Genomic DNA, 22,642 nt, shown 5'->3' with positions numbered 1-22,642 from the left:
ACAATATTTGAAGCAGCTTGTTGACTAGGATGTTTTATTAGGTAAACAGTCCCATCCATACATCTGTGCATGTTAAAAATCGTATCGCATACACTATTCTGCAAAAGGTAAATTACATTTTCACCACCAAGTATGAAGATCATGGCAAGGCAAAGCAGCACGCTAAATGGACAGGTGGCAGGTGTCCCTTGGACCTTAACCTTTGTAATTTTGAATTGGAAGAGATTGAGATTATGGATCCTGCTAGATGGAATTGATACCATCCTGGAATGTACAGAAAATGAATAGCCAGGTAAGCATTTTCCCTTCTCCTTTTGTTAAAATAATGCAAGGCCTTAATTACATGTTGTTTGTTACCTTTAATTGTTCCCTGTCCTGATATTTCTTGTGTGATTGACTGGGTACAGGCTTGTGCCCTGTCTTGTATATTGTGTGTTATTCATGTTATACATTGACTGAAAAGTAAATACCAAGACCTCTGCCCGGCTGGGCATGTCGTTTTCGAATATAGCAACGACTTTGTCTATATTTATTCATTAAGCATTATTATTTGTAAGGGACCTCTGTTGCCTTAATAATAACAAAATATGCAGCATTGTGAATGCATAATTAGGGGCAGATTTACAAGCCCCTTGCGCCTCATTTACGCCGCCGTTGCGTCACTCTTGTGACGCAGCGGCGGCGCAAATCCTGCTCCATGGTGCGTGGGTACTTACAACGTGATGCATCTGGGAGATGCATCACGTTGTAATGCCCTGCGCCGCCGCCACATGTAGGCGTTCCTGTGCAGGGGGGGGGGGCGTTCCGGCGCAGGAACGCCTCCTAAAAGTGGCTGAGTGAAATCTACAAGATTTCACTCAGTCGCTTTTAGGCCCATGCTGCGTCACAACCCTGCGCCTGCCTGAAGCAGGCGTAAGGATTGACGCAGCATTAACAATATAGGGCCCCCAGAGCATTGCAGGAGCTGCGTCGCGCTTGTGACGCAACTCCAGCAATGTGTCACTTTTATGGCACAGATGCGTCACGCATCTCTGCCGTTTTTGCCCCATAGTGCGCCGCATTATAAATGCGGCGCATCCATAATGGCGGAGCTGTGGCGCACAATAACTGGCGCATCCCTGTTGATTTGCAGGGATGCGCCAGTTATTGTAAATATGCCCCTTGGTCTTTAATGGCTACATAATTTACTTAATCCTGCCACAGGATTTGTCCCTCTCTTGCCATCAAATTCCACTGGCTCTGGTTATAATAAAGCACCAAATGTCAGCAGACTGAACAGGCGCTTCCCTTTGCACGAGATGTAAAATGTTGTTCCTCGAACCTGCACCCATTGCTGACATTTTGACAAACATGTATTCTATGATAAAATGCACAAATGACAGAGATATAACCACTTTCTTGAGATGAAAGGACCACAATCCTTGCAAGTGAAGTAAAAAGAAGTTACTAACTCCAGCTTCATCCTGGAGGTAAATACCTCCAAAAATAAGACTAGGAAATTGTTGATAAGTGGGATTAAAATTAACTGCATATCAACTCATGTGGAGTAAAAACAACAGCAGTGGTAACCATGGAATGATCTACAGATTTTTGGAGATAAAGTGTCGGTGGAAGAAATGTTATTACCTCCAATAGCTTTGGAGTAATGGTCAGGTAAAGACACTTTTCAAAGGTAGAAAACAGAATACAAATACTGATTTTGAAGGAAATATTTCAGCCTCCAAAAATTGATTTTACTCCACAATAACACATACATCTAATGGGAATTGCATGAACCTGCATTTATCCACTATTTATGTTTATATAGAGACAAACAAGTCTAATCCAGAAGGCTGGGATATGATTCACATCAAAGGCTACGAGGAAATGAAAACACTGGAGGAAAACAGAGTGTCAAATTTATTTTCAGAGCTATTTAGCTAAGGATATAAATAATTAAGATGTTCACGACACTTAAAATAGTCTGAGGATGATAGGTTGAGTCTTAAAATTGCTCCCTAGGCAAGGATGAAACCGAAAGAATGCATTAAATCCGGCTGTCAGTGGGGAATCTGGTTGTAAATAAGGTAGCACAGTGTTATTACATAGATGTCACAACTCGTGAGAGACTCACTGAAAGTCACTAAAATAGGATTCCGCTAAAGATCAATTTTTGGGTAAATAGCCACAGTTAGAAAATCAGAAGGCAGATGAATACAAATGTGTGGTTGGGAGACAGAGGCAAGAGTGTCCACAGGACACAAGGATATATGGCATACTTAGGGTCCGGCTGTAAATACAGATGGCAAGGGATTAATAGATATCCCGGCATGCTGACAAAGGCAAAGAGTGCTAATATACCAGTAGCAAGGCTCAACAAATGTCATGTTGTAGAAAAGTATGGTGCAGAACGCAGGGCACCAATTCAATTAAAGAAGTAAATCAGGGGCTAACAGAGAATAAATAAGACCCAAAAGTAAACCACTCAGTGAAGATTAACAGAATGCCTTCACGTTTGCATGTCTCGAAAATGGGCTGGACTCACTGATCTCACAGCAAAATAATGTGGCACCCATAACTAGAGGGGTCACCACACGATGTGGCAGTTTGGAGTCTACAATAAAGGAACATTCGGGGTCTGGCCTCATATTTAAGGGGGGACGAAATGCTAGAACATACCGGCCTGTGTGGAATGGAAAGCTAGTAGCGACTGCCAGGGTTGCTATATTAAGAGTGAGGCTCACCCTTTGGTGCTCACACAAGTGTATGCTCATGCTGTATGAGAGGGGCAAGGGTTTAATCTATACTAATATAATAAAGAGAGAGCCCAAACCTTTGAGGCGGGTAATCTCAGGAACCACAGCACCAATCACAACACCCAATACAGCGTTGGAAAGGGCAGTTGCAGCAGAAGGACATAGGTTATTCAGACGCACACCATATACATTTAAAAGGTAAAAGAACTGTGCCAGCAAAATAGTCCCTTGTGGGCGTGTCTGCGTTGTGCTGTCGGCGTGTGCTGGGGTCGTGACAAACGCTGGGGGCGTGTGGTACGTTCCGCCCTTCATGCCATGTCTCATATCGTGTGCTGTGGGCGTGTGCTGTGGGCGTGTGCGGGGCGCGGGATTACGCAAAAAAAAGTGAGCGTTGTGCCCAATATTTCATTGTTTTTTCTTCCCAGGTTCTGTACATTCCAGCTCCGGGTGTCCACCCTGCTCCCTTTAAATACCCCTGCACCCCATAATCATAACCCACCCTTACTCCTTAAAATACCCCAACACCCATAAACACTAACCCATCTTAACCCTATAAATATACCCTGTACCCCAAAACCCAAACCTATCCCTAAACCCTAAAAATACGCCTGTACCCCAAAACCCAAACCTAGCCCTGAACCCTATAAATACCCCTGTACCTCAAAACCCAAACCTACCCCATAACCCTAAAAAATACCCCTGTACCCCAACACCCAAACCTAGCCCTAAACCCTAAAAATACCCCTGTACCCCAAAACCCACACCTAGCCCTGAACCCTTAAAATACCCCTGTACCCCAAAACCCACACCTACCCCTGAACCCTGAAAATACCCCAAAACCCAAACCTAGCCCTGAACCCTAAAAATACCCCTGTACCCCAAACCCCAAACCTAGCCCTGAACCATGAAAATAACCCTGTACCCCAAAACCCAAACCTACCCCTGAACCCTGAAATCCTCCTGTACCCTAAAACCCAAACCTAGCCCTGAACCCTAAAAATACCCCTGTACCCCAAAACCCATACCTATCCCTAAACCCTAAAACTACCCCTGTACCCCATAACCCAAAACTATATCTGAACCCTTAAAATACCCAAACACCCCAAAACATATACCTCAGTACCCCAAAACATATACCCCTATACCCATACTTACCTTATCCATTTTTTTTTAAAAAAAACATGCTTTTACCATTCATGGATTTACAATGAATTTCGTTGTAAATGTATGCGTGGTAAAGCATATAAAATGTAATGCCATGCATTATAATGGCATTGCGGAGTCATGGTACTTTCGTAATGAAAGTATGCGAAGTGATGGTATGCGGAAAGAAAGTTGCGGAATAATGGTTGTTTACCCTCCCCCGGTAAGTACATTGGTGGCACGGCGGCCCACATCTCCAGCAACATACTCATATTTTTTCACCACTGATTTGAAAAATGCACAGGTCTCTCTCATTGATGGCCAGCACCGACATACACTTTTAGACACACCTCCCACCACAAGTTCTAGAATTGCGAACTTTAGAGCTGGGGAGCTACGTTCGAATCTCGGCATCAGCTCAACATCCTGTGATTCCAGGCAAATCACTTTGTCTCCCCGTGCCTACCACAAATGAATGCGTTCTTCTGTAATGTAAATTGTGCTCATGCCATGTTGTCGAGTTTGCGCTATATAATATTGCAAGGAAAAATAAAGTAGGGAAATTCGAGTTCACACACTACTGAACGCTCACTCTTAAGTGCATCAGCAGTGCACTGTGAATCGGAGCATTTCACAGGCCTGTCACAGATAAGAAATGCTATCAAAACGAAATCCTACAACACAATATACTACTGGACGGCAGCAATATATACCCGGACAACGTCGGGACGGGCTGCTAGTGGTATAATATAATGCAAATGTGACACAATGTTCCTATATGTAGATACTATATTCATTTTCTTCATAGATCTCACGGATGTAGATACAACAGTGTCTCCAGAGTGGAGGTACCATATTGGAGGGGAGTATTAGCCAGGCATGTTAGAAGGGAATTTAAATACAAATAAAACTTGTGAACAATAATAGCCCATCTGGAGGGGGGAAAATAATGGAATAACAGCCCAAGAGTAGAGAAATATGAGCCACTCTCCCATTAGAGATATCAGTCGTAACACAGCGTTGACTGAAAGAAATTGCATTATCAAATCGAGAATAGGGCATTTCAGCCTAGTTAATAATTCAAGTAGCATTAACATTAATTGCCTATTATGAAGGAATTTTATTGGTAAGGCAATTCACATTATAGGTTTGTAGGGGTATAGGTGAATGAATGAATGAAAAGGCATTTGTAATGCGCAGCTATGCCCAGTGGGCGTCAAGGCGCCTAAGTCAAATAAGAGGCTGTTAGCAGACAGAAACAGAGCTTACTTGTATGCATTAATAAAAAGCCAAGTTTTCAATGACTTCCTAAAGAGGTCGAGGGAAGGCAGTGACTTGATCTCCAGGGGGAGTGAATTCCACATCTGAGGTGCCAGTATAGAAAAGGCTTTGCTCCCCCACCTAGCCTTCTTGGCTCGAGGGGTTACCAGTTGATTAAGCTCACTGGAGCGTAGGCATCTGCTCGGAACGTATCTAGTAAGTAGGGATCCAAGGGCATCAGTCGAGCCTGCAGTTAGAGCCTTATATGTAAGGCAGAGGAGTTTAAACGTAACCCTTGAGGGAATAGGGAGCCAATGGAGATTCTTCCTCGCCAAGGTCATAGATGCCAACCAGGGCAGGGCGAGAGCAAACCGCGCTGCCGCATTTTGTATGACCTGCAGACGCTGCAAAAGGCCCTTGTTGGCCCCGGCGTACAGTGAATTACAGTAATCGAGCCTTGAGCCAACAAGGGCGATCACCACCTGTTTCCGTGCCTGTGGGGAAAGATAGTGGACGATCCTTTTTAGGGTCCTGATGACGCCCCAACAGGTGGCCAGCGTTCTGTTGACCTGAAGCTCCATAGAGAGCTGGGTGTCAAAGATGACACCAAGGTTCCTGGCAGATTGTGTGGGTGTGGGGCAGCTACCTAAAGAAGGAGGCCACCACTCACCTGACCACATGTCCTGGTCTTTGCCAAAGACCAGGACCTCTGTCTTATCCCCATTCAGCTTTAGGGAGTTGGAAATCATCCACTCTGCAACAAGTTGCATGCAGGCCCTAAAGTTTGATGCGGCTTCATTCACAGAGTGGGTCAGGGATACCATAATCTGCGTGTCGTCGGCATACGACACTACCTCCATCCCCTGAGATCTTACTAGTCTTGCAAGGGGGACCACGTAGATGTTGAACAGGGTCGGACTCAATGCCGACCCCCGTGGCACCCCACATTGCAAAGACTTAACAGGGGAGAGGTATTCACCTAGCATGACACGCTGCTCTCGTTGGTGTAAGAAGGAGCTCAGGAGACTGAGGGCCGGTCCTTCTACCCCTGCCTCCCTTAACCTAGATGTTAAAGTAAGGGGAGACAGGGTGTCGAATGCTGCTGTAAGATCCAGCAGCACCAGAACGGTGGTTTGACCCAAATCCACTTTTCTGCGGATGTTATCCATGACTTTCGTCAAGGCAGACTCCGTGCTATGCAGCTTTCTGAAGCCATGTTGGGACCCGTCCAAGAAATCTGAGGTATCAAGGAAGTTAGAAAGATGTAAGTTCAAATGGGTCTCCAACATCTTAGCGGGGGCCGGCAGCAGAGAGATGGGTCTAAAATTCTTCAGTACTCCGGGGTCCAAGGTGGTCTTTTTCAGCAGCGGCTTTACAATGGCTTTCTTCCAAAGTGACGGAAAAATGCCCTGTTCCAAGGCTCCATTCATTACTTCCAGCATCGGAGGGAGAATGATATCTCTACAGTTCTTTAGTTGTTTCAGAGGAACTGGATCAAGTGGGGAAGACGATTTTGTTTTGTCCAGCAGGCTATTGAGACCCTCCAAAGAAAGAGCAGGGAAGTGGAGGAGAAGGTGGAGAAGTTAATTAATTAAAATTCGAATGACAATTAGCTATTAATTGACAATTATTTTATTGAATAGTAATTATGTACATTGATAATTTTCATTTTGTAAAACACATATGTATGTATTTTTTTATTTTAACTAATAATTTATATATTAAGAGTTTCATATTTTTACATTAATGAGGTTGCTCATACATGTAGTGTGATTGAAATGAAGTACTTTCCCTACTATACAGACTGCAGTAGGAATAGTAAAATTAAGCACTTTGCAATTCAACACGTTCCCTTCTGTTGCACTTATTGGACTGGGAATTGAAAATGTAACCCCTCTGAAGAGGAACCCTATCCCCACTGTTGCACAGATTTGAGTTGAAATTGTAAATTGTAGGCCTTGGGCACCCAATTCTTTTCCTGCTGTCGCACAGACTGGAGCAGCAATAGTAAATTTGACCCCTCTGAAGTTCAACACTATCTCTACTGTTGCCATGTTTGGAGTGGGAATATTACATTTAAACCCACTGATGTCCAACGCTCCCTACTGTTGCCTAACCGAGAGTGGGAATAGTGTATTTAATATTCTTTCCCTCCAATAGTTTTCATCATATTTTTTTTATTGATTTTATTGCATTAATAATTTGTTTTTCCATTTTTGTTATATTATTTGGTTTGATTTTTACATTTATTTTAATATTTATAGATTTTTTTGTAGAATGTTTAGTAAATGTGTTATTTGAGAATTCAACTAATTAATATTGTATTCGTTGGTAAAATGAATTAATGCATTTTTAAATATTGCACTGTTTATATATGCTATGGTTTTATTGTCTGTGAGTGTATTTACTTAATTTACATTTTATTACATTTATATAATGAAATATTTACCATTTCTTTAAAACTCTAGATTAAAAAATCTATATAATTTCCTATATTTTTGACGATATTGGGGTCAACAATATTTAGTACTTACTATTACACGTATATGAGCAGAAATTTTTTTCAAATATTTATTCCAGTGATATTTTTTATCACGTTATTGTGTCAGTGATCTCTAGAATACAATGGTGTTGCGTAGACTGCAGTGGTGTATATTAGAGTGGAGTAGAGTGGAATAGCATGGGGTGGAGTAGAGCAGGGTGGAAAAGAATATATTGAAGTGGTGTATAGTTCAATGGTGTAGAGAATGATGGCGTTGAGTGGATTAGTGTATAGTGGCATAGAATTGAGTGGCATACAGTGGAGTGGGGTATAGTTGAGTGGTGTAGGTAGAGTGGTGTACAGTGGAGTGACATACTGTAAAGTGGTGTAGAGTGGAGTGGGGTAGAGTGAAGTAGGGTAGAGTGGACTGGCGTAGACCCGAATTGCATAGACTGTGGTGGCATAGAGTGAAATTGCTTATAGTGTTGTGGTGTACAATGGAGTGGTGTACAGTGGAGTGACATTGAGTTAAATAGTGTATAGTGGAATAGTGTAGCATCAAGTGGGATGGAGTGAAATGGAGTAGTGGGTAGTGTTGTACAGTGGTGTGGATTGGCATATAGTGGAGTGGCATAGAGTAGAGTGGTGTAAAGTGGAATAGCATTGAGTTGGGTAGAGTGTAGTGAAATAGACTGCAATAGTGTGGAGTAGAGTGCCATAGGGTGGACAGACATAACGTGGTGTGGCTAAGAGATGAATGGCATAGAGTAGAGTGTCATAGAGTGAAGTAGCGAAAAGGTGAATAGTGCAGAGTGGAATGGTGTAGAATGGTGTAGAGTCTATATGTTTATGTGCAGAGGCTCTGTTTCTTTCGAGGAGTGTCCAGTCTTGTAAAATTCCTGTTAAAATGCAGTTTTGTCAATAGTGAAAATTTGTAAACCTACACCAGCATGTAAATTTACTTTTGTGAATCAAGCCTATAGACTATGGCGCCAACATGAATATGAAAATTAAAAACTCTCGGAAGCCCTATATTTTAAGAGAGTACCTTTAAAGATAAGAGGTGAAACAGAAACCACCTAACTGAGAGTTGTCTAGAAGGACTACATCCAAGTCAGTGTGGGAATGGTCATAAGGATAATGGATTGCTTTCAACAAATAAACAATTTTTACAAAACATTGTGACAAAAACTTCCAACAACTCAGGCATTAACATTGCAATAAACACATGGACATCTAATGTCATTTTTAGTTCTTCCATGCAAGAGACCTCCTAACTGATAATTCTCCATATACTTACTATTGTCAATAAACTCAGTGAACGTGACAAATACAATGTGCACCCTAACACTTGAAGCCACAGGGACAAAAGTTGGTAAGTCAAATTTGTGGCTAAAAATGAGGGTAAACAATGTTTAAGCATTAGCATGTACAAACAATGATTTGTCACATCATATAACATATGGAATGGGAAAGAGGTTTCCTGGATTCAACTAAATCCAGAACTTTTTCTTAAACCCAGTATCACAATATCAATTTAATGTCAGTGGGATTCACTCAGAATTTAAAAGTCTGACACTTGTGTTAATTTTATATATTCAGTATAGGAATGCTATAAACAAACAAAATGGTTGGATCTAAAGCAAAATTCGATTCACTTGTATACCAGTGCTCTCACCTGCCATGGTCTGAAGGTCTGAGGATCAGCACATGAATTATTGGCAAATGGACCTTCAAGTGGTTTGCAGGAAATCAAATCATGGAGGGCTTGCGCCAAGATGTAGATGGCAGTGTATGAAGTAGATATAAATTTTGCATCAAGCACCGAAGAATCAACTCCTTGTAAACTTTCTGTCCCAGAGCAGAGTGTCGCCCTATTTGAAGCATTTCCTTCACCTTGCTTCAATTCGCTCACCAAGGTGCAGCTAAAGACCTGCTCCCAGAACCTTGTCAGAAATATGTCCCCTTTGGTCCTAGATGGATGGATTCCATATGTGAAGTCTCTAAAACCAGGAATTTCTTTGTTTGGCACTGCCATCCCCAAGGTGCCATTCAGCATCTCCCATAATTCTCTTGCAGAAAACAAAGGAGCTGCCATCAAGCTTGCAATTGCAATCCAAATTTTACCAGAGAAGCCAAGCATAGACATTTCCTTCAGTACTGGGAGAATATGAACATCATAGGCATAGCATAAAATCACAGTTGCTGTGGATCGAAGCAGTATCCCTATGAAGTGGTCTAAGGAAGCTCGGCTCTGAACTGTTGGCAGGATCTCAAAAAACTCAACACAGATCCTTCTTTTCTCTGCCTCTTGTTTCAGCATCTGGCTGCCTTGAAGACAAATATCATTGTTGGAGATCAAAATCCCAATCCATGTCCATCTAAATGTGAGCAAAAGCTCAACTAAAGCCAAAGGCTGCACGTCAACACTGGCCAATGTTCGAAGGAAAGATGGGAATTGGGTTTTGTCACTTAGGGCAGGGAGTCCTGCTCCATGGCTGATCTGTTTTAGAGAAAATTAATGTGATTTTGAATTCTTCAGAATAAAGTTCTTAGAATGAGATTTAGTCATCAACACAAATCTATTATGAAAAACTCCTATAGGTACTGCTGTCCATGCAGCATAGCAAATTATTGCTACCTTTTTTAACCACTTTATTTAGAATTTAACAAAAACATAGTTTTGATGACAATTCAAAAATACCCATTAATTTACACTATTACACTCTTTCCATATCATAAAGTTAATTTCACTGCACACATAGCTTGGAAAACCAATATTTGATACCCATGTCTAGCGAGGGTATCATGTTCTGAGGAGCTATCTGACCCAGAGTCCACCACATTGTGTCTGGCTTTCTATACCAGTTCAAAAACCTGACCTGGTCTAGGCTCCATTTTTCTGTTGTGTTTCATGAAGATCGATATAAATAAATGTGAGAAAGTTTATCATTTTTTGGGGTGGACGGCAGTTCACCACAAGTAAGTAATGTCACTGTTTATGTTAGGTCCAGTAAAAGTCAACCCTGCCGTTCTTTTCTTGTGGAGGGAGAGCTGGTGTGGCTGTCAGGACTGCCGGTAATCGTGGACCCTCTTTGCTGAGAACAACAACTTCTCGCGGTTTGGGAACTGTGAGGAGGACCGACCCCCAGACTACCCGCGGGACTGCGAGGACCAGCGTGCAGTGCGGCGCTGATCTGCCGCAGCTGGTCCTCTTCCCGCCCCCACCTCCTGGCTGAATAAACCCTGTTGCGGAGCGCGCCTACCTAGTACTGCCGTTCTTTTCTTGTGGAGGGAGTGCTGGTGTGGCTGTCGGGACTGCCCGCAATCGTGGACCTTCTTTGCTGAGAACAACAACTTCTCGCGGCCCCCGCTGCGCGGGCGCCGCTCGCTTTGGGAACTGTGAGGAGGACCGACCCCCAGACTGCCCTCGGGACTGCGTGGACCAGCGTGCAGTGCGGCGCTGATCTGCCGCAGCTGGTCCTCTTCCCGCCCCCAACCTCCTCCTACTTCATCACCACTCTGCACGCGCACGCGGGACGCGCGCGCGCGGGTGCCGGGCTAAGCCCGGGCAAAGGGCGCCGTCTGTGGCCGTCCGGGGCCTGACGAGGCCGGGCTGGGCCACCCCCCCAAGATCATGTACAATATACTATCTCTACCCTCAGGTGAACTGGTCGTTCTGATAACCATTAAGGGCTAATTTGTTTCGCGTATACTATTTTGCATTTCGTCAACTTATCCACCGGAGTACTGTTCCTATAACATGGCCGCACAGTCGGTCAAAGGGGGAAAGTCTGGACTTAAATCCATCAGTGGAAGTCTTATGGGAACACTAGACAATTATATTACTCAGGTTTCAGCCGCCCTGGACCAAGAGATAGTTGATGTTGAAAAAAGATTGTCGACCAAAATATTCTCCAAACGGTCCTCCCTGGGATTAATTCAGCACTGTACCACTCCAGAGAATTGTATAAGTCAACGTTTAAGTGACTTGGGATTGCCAGAGATTAGCATAGAGTTAGATTCACTCAGTAATATCTCCTTGGGGAATAGCTCACAGAACTCACATACAGGTAGTGCTATTCAGGTGGAAACTGTCCCTTGTACGACACCTCCCCCGATAACTCCTGCTTGCCGTACAGCTGATTTGTCATCTTCATGTAATTTACTGACAGGCAAAAGAAAGCGAGGGGGAGGTGGACAGAAAGGTAAAAGAGCAAAAATCCCAAAGTTACTGAATAAAGCGGCCAAATCTCTGGGCATGCTGAACCATACACAGCCTGATACTTCGGCAGAACCTCACCCAATGTTTAAACCTATAGCTGCTGCACATGGAGATGGGGTTCTGTTAGGGCAGGTAGAACACATAATTAGATCCCTAATACTCCCCCTTATAGAGAGATTGAAAATAATCACTGTTAGTTTAGGCAAGCTGGAACAAGTTACTATTAACAATTCTAAAATGTTACACTCTCTAACCGCCAACAAGAAGGTGGGAGCTGACTCTACACAAGTAAGCGAACGGGTAGATAACAATGATTCCCAAATAATAGCTCCATGCAAACCTGCGCCTCAAACAGTAAAAGGGCCTGTGATTAACAGCGACAATAGACCAACTGACCCAAGGGGTAAAGTTTTGGGCATCGAGGCAAGCCAGTGCCTCACAGGGGGTCAGCAGTTGTATCAGGAGGTCGGTGCTCAGCCATCTAAACCGGCCACTGGCCCTATCCATCTTAATAAGCCGGTCCAAGGTATAGGCAACCGATCCACCCTAGATTTACCCCCCCAAAGCACTCCTTTAGTGGTGGTTTTGACCAATGTCCCTCCTCTCCGTCAAGGAGAAAGAGAGGACTATTTTCAACTAAAGAATAAGATTACTCACTGGTTTTCACAAAATACTGAAGGCGGCCATATGGTAGGTCACAATATAATTATGGCCCGCCGAGTTGCATGGTTGGGACGCTCTAGGAAGACTAGAGAGGGCGATTGTATAGTAATAAACTTTAATAGCCCGATACCAGTAGCTAGGATCCTTAGGGAGTTAGAGCGAAGCACAATGTTGAAGGGACAGGGCATTGAAATATTGCCTCTTGTTTTTTTTTACAGACCAGGTAATCAGGGCACATTTAGTCACTGGAATCCTATGAACAGGATGCCCGCCAATAACACTCGCTTTCCAATGGGAACAGGAGGGTGGAACACAATACCTATGAAATCAAATAGAGCTTGGCCCGGAGGAGACCCAGGAGATATCACAGATGTTGAGGTCACAAATAGATTTAACGTTCTTTCGGGCCTCAATGACTGCGACTGACTGGGTAGTAACCGAGCTAGCTGTCACTTGCAGGAATACCCTAACCCCCTTCCTGTTCATCCTTTACGCCTATCTGCTAATGTGGATGCTTCTTTTCAGGCTGGTACTAAGATACCGATTTTAATGTTCGCAGACGATACCCTGATTTTATCAAAGACTCCGAGCGGTCTACAGCGAGCATTACTTATTTTTGACAATTTATGTGGGGAGGATGGCTTAGAAGTCAATGTGGTTAAAACTAAGCTTATGGCTTTTAATCCCCATCGAAGTTTTAGATCCAAGCTGATCATGAATGATCGCCCTCTAGAGATAGTTAAAGCTTTCATGTATTTGGGTTACCATGTAACAAATGATCTTAGATGGTCCCAGCATATAGATATTGCAGTCCTAAGGCATAGACAATTGGCTGGTGCTCTTGGTTCAGAGCATAGAAAATCTAGGACCAAACCAATTAAGCCGGCATTGCAGGTCTACGAGGCCAAGGCCCTCGGCTCTGCACTATATGGTGCCGAGTTGTGGGGCTTTGAGAAGCTCCAGTCATTACAAACATCAGAAAATAAGTTTTTCAGGGCAATCACTGGTCTTCCTAAAAGTACTCCATTGCTCCCACTCAGGTATGATCTCGGCAGGAAGGCTGTAGTAGATCTGGCGAGGCTCCATCCTATCCTATATTGGAGGAGGCTCTGGACCACACCCGAGCTTTACCATTACGTCAAGGGGTTTCTAGCCATAATCAAAGCGGATGTGTTCCATAAAATAGGCTGGCTGAATGTTCTTAGAACCGTGCTGGGTGATCTCGGTCTCCAACTGCTCTGGGATAATTCGACAGGAGCCTCATTCCCAAGTAAAAAAGTCCTAAAGGAAATCTATTGGGAAAATGTGGCTACTCGGAATTAGAAAGATACCAATGCTGGTTCTATGGCTGGAGGTTTCTTAGAAGCTAAACTGTATCCCAGCTTAGAACTCTATTGGGATGCTATAACCACGCCTAGGGACAGGAAGCTCCTTTTTCAAATTAGAGCAGGCGCCCTTCCCCTCAGGTCTCTAACAGGCAGGTGGGGGGGTTCATCTAATAGCAACTGTCCAGCCTGTGGAGCACATAAGGAAACAATTAGTCACTTCTTATTTGCTTGCAAGACCTATGTAGAACCCAGGCGCATTTGGTTAACACCAGTGTGCAAAAACCTAGGTACCACCAGTAGCGCTGTAGCTTTAAGAATTATTTGTACTAGCACTTTATTGCCTCTAGTTATAGCTACAGCCAAATATCTTGGATGAGCATGGACTATCAGACAGAGGGTTTTAGGCAGCTGATTGTCTTTTATTGTATTCAGGGTTTGTCTGTATTTTACCTCACTTGACTATTTTATTTGCAACTTTTACCTGTGAATTAATGTTTTTTAAACGTTCTATACGTTTTTAATTTGATCGACATTTACAACTGAGGTGCTTTCTTAATTATGTTTTTATATTTGTGATTGTATGCGCTTTTATGAGAAAAACTCGAATAAAGCATCTTTGATTTGATTTGATTTAAAAGTCAACCCTCAACCAATGGTAGTTATGGCACAGACTAGACAGGATCACCTTAAGAAAAAATGTTAACCATTTAGAAGTACGAAAATACTTAAAAAGGCAAAAACTCAGCAGAACAAAAATGCCACTCTAAGTTCATAAAATAGAGAACATTTTAATGAACAAAACACCCAAAAAACAAAATCCAATATGGGGACTTTGAGAGATGAATTTTTTAAAGTGTAAAATAAAAACAGCCCGAAAAAGCACAAAGCACCAACCGCAGGCAACTGGTAGTTATAGACCCGGTCAAAGTGAAACATTAAGGCTGAGAGTGATGGATTGCCATTCGGATACAGAAACCAGATTCTGTTGGAAAGTTTGCCTTGTGACTCATACATCTTTATGAGTAAACACGTGTTGTCAAAGAGCCGTCAAGGGGCTGTGGAAGTGCAGGGTCCTGGTGTGATTCTCAATGAAGGCAGGACAGCTCAGAGCAGGCAAAGTATGTGCCCAAGAAGGCCTCGATATCCATTGGATCTTGCTCATCATCAGATCCAGTGAGGTCCTCTGTGTTTGGACTTAGAGACGATTCTCAGCGGGGCAAGGTGGCAATGTTGATGGCTGCAGCTTCAATGGCGACACCAGCCTCTGTTTGTTCTTGAGGCGAAAAGTTGACAAAAAGTATCAAAGTCCCACGTCTTGAAGTTTGTAGACAAGAAGAGTGCACCCCAACACCAGGCAAGGGTCCAGAACCTGAGGGACAGCACTTGAGGGTTGGAACTCCCTCCAACAGAAGCCACCAGCAGGGTCCAGGACAGACCAAGTTTAAGTTGGTCTGCTAAGTGCCTTGGGGAATGTGGGCTTCTTGCAGATTTTATGACCCTGTAGCCAACTGACCCTTACACTCTATTTCTTTGTCCTGGGTGTGAGTGGGAGCAGGGCCAGCCTTAGGGTTTTCCTCACAGATCTCAACAGCAGGTGCAATCCTTTTTCTGTCTTTCACAGGACTAGCATTAGTCTGAGGAAGGTATTCAGGGGTGCCACATTTATACCTGCACTCACCTGTGGGTCGGGGTGACTCCTGGCTCCTTCCTAAGAAATAGGGAAACAGTTCCCAGGGATAACTGTACCAACTTGTGTAACCATTCCGGTGTGCAGTACTGAAAATATTCCCAGAATGCCCCAGGCTCCCTAAATCCAACATAGCAGAACCCTTATTACCCTGTTCAGAGCTCCTATGCACACCCTAAAAGTATGGCCACAGAAATGAGCAACCACTCCTCTTTGGTCATGCAAAACTTATTCTGGGTGCAGCTCTTTTCACATTGGAATTGGAACCTGGCTGCCTAGGAAAAAAGAGAGAAAAAGTGGAGGCAGTCCTTGTTGTGAGCTACATTTGTCAGTCACAAAGTAGGTATATTTTGAAGATACAACAAACTCACTCAGGAGAGAAAGACAGAAAATAACAAAACAAAATAGTACCTACAAAAAAGAGGGGGGTTCATCCACTGTCAGACCCTCCAATAGGATAACTCCAACGTTAAATGCAAGAGGCAAAAGGGGAAGGGAAAGACATGGCTTTTCTTAATACTGCCCTCACACACTTTGCAGGGTCATGCTTCACCATAGGGCCGCATCAAACATCCAGGTGCACCCCAACACACTGGACGGAGCACAATATTTTTTGTGAAGAAGAGTGGTGAGGAAAGTAAGTGAGAAAGGAGAAAAGAAACAATACAGATGAAAAGTATTCCCTCAAGAAGGGTTCAGAAGGTGCAGATATGTGTGGTTAAAACTATCTAAGGGGAAAACCACAATTTACCTTTATTCTTGTGTCCCCTTGATAGGATTAAAAAATCTAAATTGGGGTATTTAGGCGAGATGAACGCCCCTATATCAGCACTGCAGGAACCAACATGTTTCGACCAGTGCTACGTGCCCATCCGGGTCAAAATGGCCTTCATCAGGGTATGGATCCCTTGTCTTCCTGGTCTTCAACCCCACTCGGGTGTTTGCGTCAATTAAAAAATGGAAATGGCCCTTTTTAAATGTGCACATGTTAAGAGCATTTTTGAACCTGTAGTATTAGGCAATGTCATGTTGTTTTATCTGAGTCATTGTTCCTAGAACTCATGTTAGGAGTACTCCGACGAGAGGGTGTGAGAGAGAGTTTGTGTGTGTGTGTGTGTGTATGGGGGGTGTATGTGTGTGTTTGTGTGTGTGTCTGTAATGCATTTGAGGGGCATGGTGTGAAAGTTGATGGTATGGTACATTCTTTGGTGTAGCAAGTTATAGTCTGAGGTGCAAGACATTAGATGCATATTAATGGATGATCACAAAAGGTGGTGGCCGGGATCATGGTGTGACAAGTTGTGGTTCAATCATGCAGACATTCTAACATACTTTCTTTTTGTTCAGGAGTGCCTGAAATGTCTGATGGTCTGATAAGAATAAAATAATAGAATCTCCAACACCATGTGAGAATATTCCTATGGATTTGGGGTCATAAGTTTTTCCCTCCAAAAACGAAGTCGAGCTTTGAGAAACACAGCGGCCTCTTCCAAACTGTCAATGACTTCAGAGGAGCCTGCATAGTAGTGGTTCTGCTGAAAGTATTAAGGTTTCCAGACAGGCAGAGATTTCTAAATATGGGAGTCAGTAGTATGCCAGGGTGGTGGGGGTTCTGACCATGGCCCCCCTGGCGGATGGGGTAGCCACCCACTATAATACTAAGTAGCTCCTTAAGTTTGGATGGTGTCACCAAAATATGAGTATCACTATACTGGGACCCTTCAGACTCACAGAGCTTCATGTCTACCCTCTCACCGTCCACACCTTCTGTGAAAGAAATATAAAGTGAACCAGCAACACTGGGATTAAACAGTGGTGAAGGAGGGTGGGTGGAAATGCTCAGTGCCAGTACAATGAACATGATTTTGACTGGGAGATCAAATCAAGCAAGAAAATATTTTTAATTAATTTATGTAAATAAGTACAGTGATCAAGCCTCGTTATGACCAAAGGGGCAGTTTAGTTTAGGAGTTACTTGATTTATGAAATTGTAGAAAAAACGGGGCAATTTTGTTGTAAACTTTAATGAATAAAAGCAAACATGTTACTGAAAGATGCGAACGAACGGGTATCAATGAAATAGTTTAATAGTCATGAAATAGTCCCATATTTACAAAGCTTTGTTAAGCCATGGAAAGTGACTCAATGCTGCTTTGTAAATATCTTGCAGGGTATTGCGCCACTGGAACTTCTAATCAAGTGACGTTCCGGTGGTGCAATCCCCTTGTACTTATGTCCCCATGTCTCAAAAATATTATGATGTCTAAACTATCCGGGGACAGAATACAGAACGTAAACAGCTGCTTTTTTTTTAGTCCTTTATATTATTTTTTTAAAATATAGTTGTAGAATTTATCATTGCAATTTGCCTTTCATTAGTTTCTGTGGAATAAGTTTTAAGTTGTTATTTCAATGTAAAGGATATGGAAAGGAGGTGCGATTCATTTTTAGTGTAGGTATTTTTCAATTTGGATATATAGTTACATTTTTTTTAAATTATTGATGGACTGTTAGTTTCGTTGGGAAATAGGGTGAGAATTTTGTTTAGTATTTATTTTTTAGTTGCATTAATTTTAAAGAGTATACTTTTGTTTTATGTTTGTCAATTATTTACATATATATATATATTAAATTTAAATATGTTATATTTAAATTTAATATATATTCTAATATTAATTCAATTCTTAATGCTTAAAATTTAGTTGTATGATGCTACTGCGCATACTAAAACCTTGCATGCCATTACAATGTGGGTATTGCTAGGCTAGTATGCTTACAACGACCTACCATTACAACAGATTATTTTACCAGGCATATGCCTTTAAAACGCAAAGGCATGCATGGTAAAAGCATACACCTGGTAAAAGTGTGTAAGGTAAGTAACACTACTCTGCCCTACCCTAAACCCTGAATCACTACCTCTGCATAACCCCCCTGGCCCCCAGCCCTTGCCCCACCCTAAACCATACATTTCTATCCCTGCAAGACCCCAATCCTTTCCCTACCCTAAACCCTAAATCCCTACCCCTGAACGACCCCCTGACCCCAATCCTGTCCCTACCCTGAACTATAGAACACTACCCATGCACAACCCCCACAACCCCGTCCTTTGCCTACCCTAAATCCTAAACCACTACCCCTGCATGACCCCCGACCCCTAGTCCTCTTCCTACCCTAAAACACTACCCTGCACAACCACCCTTCCTCTCCCTAATCTAAAATGCTACCCTGCACTACCCCCAAGCCCCAGTCCTCTCCCTACCCTAAAACACTACCCTGCGCAACTCCCCTGACCCCCAGTCCTCTCCCTATCCTAAATCACTAACCGTGCATGACCCCCCCAGTCCTCTCCCTACCCTAAACCCTAAAACACTACCCCTCAACCCCAATGCTTTCCCTACCTGATCCCCTTTTACCCTAAAATTGTAGCCCCCACCCCAGGCCCAATCCCCATTATCTCTCTCTCCTCGTGTCTCCTGTCTCTCCTTGGGGTTCTTGGTTCCGGTGGTCATCCAAGGTGCGGAGCACGTTGATGTGAGGGAGAAGAAGAGCCTCTGTTTCCTCACAGTGACATTGATCGCCTATATTCTTTTACAACATATGTGTTTTTCTCACACTTACATTTACAAAGGAATTTTGTGTAAAGGCATGCGTGGTAAAAGCACATGTGATGTAAAAAATGTGTAGTAAAGACTATGCGTTGCTACAATGCATGCGTGGGAATGCTTGCATTCTAATGGAATGCGGGGTAACTGCCTCGATGCAATGGCTGTTCCCTTAAAATTTGACATACTTACCTAATTTATGACTTAATTCTGGTCTTCTTTATTTCTGTAGTCAATATATTTGGCTTTACCTACAAAATAGGTAAAGTCAGTTTGTGTGTCCTCGTTCCTGTTGTCACCGATATTTCATGATAGAACTCAATGAATGTCATGAGCCAGCAGAAATAATATCATTTTAAATGAATTTCAATATTTCAATGCTAAAAACCCAACAATATGTATGTGCCAACAAAGCTATCACAATTGATTCCATTAAAGATGCAGGAACTGCTATCATGGGCCAGACTATTTCCAGTTCATATCCAACACACACACACATCTGAGGTCAACTGAAAAATTCAAAAGTATGCCAGGCTATTGTTGGGTTCAATTCAAGTACTCCACATGTGTGAAAATCTGTTATTGGTGGTCCTTAATGGTAAAATAGGCCAGAGTTATGTCTTTTGCTGGGGAGAACGGAGTGAGCCCCACAGCTGTTGTAACTCAGATCACTTGGTACCCTCAAATTACTGATCTTACAAACTACAGGCCTGATTTATAGTTTGGTGCACAGGGTACTCTGTCACATGGTGGAGTACACTTTTTGTCAGTTTGATGGCCTGCTACTCTATTTAGAGTCCACCAGACCATAATATATCTGCCGGAAGTGCCTTATGCCGGTTGAAACCTTACATTGATGACCCGAATGACCTGGGGTTATCCATGTGAATACATCCTATCATCAGCACTATTTAGAGCAGATGGTCTGATGTCCTTTTTTTAAACTTCTTCTGGGCCAACTGGAAAAGCCTGGGGGTTCCAGTAAGAAAAAAGAAAAATAGCACCCAGGTCCTGATAGAAAACACCCTGGGTCAGGGTTATTCTTTGTTTTGTCAAAAAACAAACTTCCTCTTGATGAACAGCTGGATAAAACATAGTGCTGTGGCAGAGGCTAAATATGGATAGCATTAGACTGCCTGGCCAGCTGAGACCATTAGCTTCACTCGTCTGGTGAAAGGTAGGTTTCCCGCCAAAGCCTAAGTCAGTCTGTTAGCCCTTCTAAAGAAGCTACATCCATTACACTACACTGGATATTGGCACAATGATATGTTTACAATAATACTCCTCATGGTGTAAATAAGAACAATTTGGGATGGATAATCTTACTGCAAGAGCCCATTTAGCAATTGCGAATGGCCACTCGCTCTTCATTGTCTGCTGTATTTAGCGCTCCATTTTGCGAAGGTGCATTTTGCTCTGAGAAAAGAGCACTAAATGGTAGCTGTGAGTTGAAAGAAGATCTTACCACAAAAGCACATTTAGCAAGTGCAAGTAGCTCCTTGCACTCTGTATTTGAGTTCTGTTGCATTTAGTGCTAATTTTTAGCTCAAAACGCAACTTTGCTCCCTTTTTGGAAAACCAGACCGCAGAACAATGGAAACATGGAGCAAACATGGGAGTTGATGAACTTGCCCAGCAAATAACTGTTTGTCTCCATACAAATTGATGAGTTAATGCAGAGAAACTTCTCTGTAACATCATATCGATGGAATATCAAGCCAGATAGTTAGTAAAAATACATCACTACATATGGCTCAAAGCCCTGATGAAGTTTCATCTGAGGTTCCGTGACGATTTTACTCGTGTTTGTAACATTGTCGTAAATACATAATTTTGGTATCAGTGAACCGCAAATGATCCATTTAGTATATCCTGGTGTTTTCGCTATGCTACGAGCAAGAGCACTCCAGTTACAAACACATTTCTGTTCTACCCGTGGCATCCATCTTAGAACACGGAAGCCATTTTGTATTCCTTGCCCTCACATAGTCAATGGACACGCAATGACCTCTTTTTCATTAAAGGACACGTAGGCTTTAACCGGCGATTCACCTTGCTAGTGACACGTGCACCTTAGGCCAGCAACGCTGTAGCAGCATGACTCGGCAAGAACTGCCTCCCCAGCCTGAGGCCAGTCCTGCTATACTGGTTCTTGTGTTCGTTGGCCTGATCATGATTAGGCGGCCGAAGCTGGTAACCGTACCCATTTACGACCCACAAACATTTCTTATCCTGTCTTTCTTTTGTCTGCACCTGGCTCTGCTCCTTTCCTTCTGGGCCTTTATTAGGGGGAGGTAACGAAATTTACGATGAGGCGGTCCGGGTCTTGAATGAAGAATTGACATGGGATTATGATGGACTAGTGGGAACCCCTCATTTGTAATGTTTTGACATCAGATACTGTTGACGATCCCTGTGCAACGCGAAATATTTATTGTTTAAGACACGAATGTTTAGAACTGTAGTAACATGTAAAGAATTTGCCTGAAGCCCAATATTTAGTATATAAGGAGCAACCCTCTTTGTACAAATCGAACAGGCTCCTGGATACTGCCCATGTGTAGTTTCTGTGACTTCTGTGTCCCTGCAGTAATAAACCCTTTGGTCTTTGACGCCACCATCGAGAAGCCCGTGTTTCTGTTTGTTTGTGCACCGAGACAGGTGGAACTCCGGGGTCTTCGGGTGTTATCCCTGACACCTCTGGACGGAACCAAAAAGTCCAGAACTCCAATTGGCGCCCAACGTGGGGCGACGTCATTCGGTACCGGTCCAAAAGCCTGAAGAGTTCGAGGAGCTTCGTGTGAAGATTTCAGAGGGAGGCGCCCCACTTCATCGATCCCGGCATATCGCAAAAGTGGCCCCGACGTTCTCTTCCACGAGGGTTCCCGTTCAGACGGCTGCAGTGGTCCGTTGCCTTGACCGTCGCCCTGTCTTGGACCCGAGGTGCAGTCCTCAGTACGGCGAAACGTGACGGGTTTCTCCTTGGTGACGTCTTCAGTGCCTCAGTTAAGTATTCAGTGGTTGCTAGTTGGTTATTTTGTAAGGGTTGCTCCTATTTGGATAATCCTTTTAGTTCTCAGTTCAGTTCAGTTCTGTAAGGTTATCACTGGTTATTCTGGTTACGATAATCATTCTGTTCAGTTCAGGTATCGATACATTTGTCAGTTCTGGTAGGCCTAAGTTCTTGGTTCGAGTGCGCATCTTTTCTGTTTGTGTCTTGTTTGTTTTGTGTTCCGGATTATAAAATGGTAAGTCGGAAAAATTGTATGTTGTCTTGTTTTAGTTGCAACAGTGATTCCCGGTTGGAGGACTCGTGTTTGGTTCCTCCGATTGGAACTCCCCTTTATGATCTTTATTGCAAGTTTGGTGTGGGCCCTATCTCTTATAACGAGATATGGATCCACTACACAGAGAAAGATGGTGTCCTTAGTTGGCCACTACATGGTAGTTTTGAACCTGAAGTTCTCGATAATCTAGAAAGAAGGTTGTTTAAGAAGAAAGCCCGGCCGGCAAT

General features: G+C 43.1%; 1 protein-coding gene across 1 annotated transcript in view; it reads right to left on the bottom strand.

Annotated features, from left to right (window-relative positions):
* Positions 1 to 22,642, bottom strand: part of LOC144783922 (extracellular calcium-sensing receptor-like) — a 123,370-nt gene that overhangs the window by 71,339 nt on the left and 29,389 nt on the right. The window contains exon 2 of the mRNA XM_078662657.1: positions 9,299 to 10,123. Within this exon, the coding sequence (XP_078518783.1) occupies positions 9,299 to 10,123 (825 nt within the window). The remainder of the gene's footprint in view (positions 1 to 9,298; positions 10,124 to 22,642) is intronic.

The sequence above is a fragment of the Lissotriton helveticus genome, chromosome 10 (assembly GCF_964261635.1).
Source record: "Lissotriton helveticus chromosome 10, aLisHel1.1, whole genome shotgun sequence".
Lineage (NCBI taxonomy): Eukaryota > Metazoa > Chordata > Amphibia > Caudata > Salamandridae > Lissotriton > Lissotriton helveticus.
This window is presented reverse-complemented; position numbering and strand designations above follow the sequence as displayed.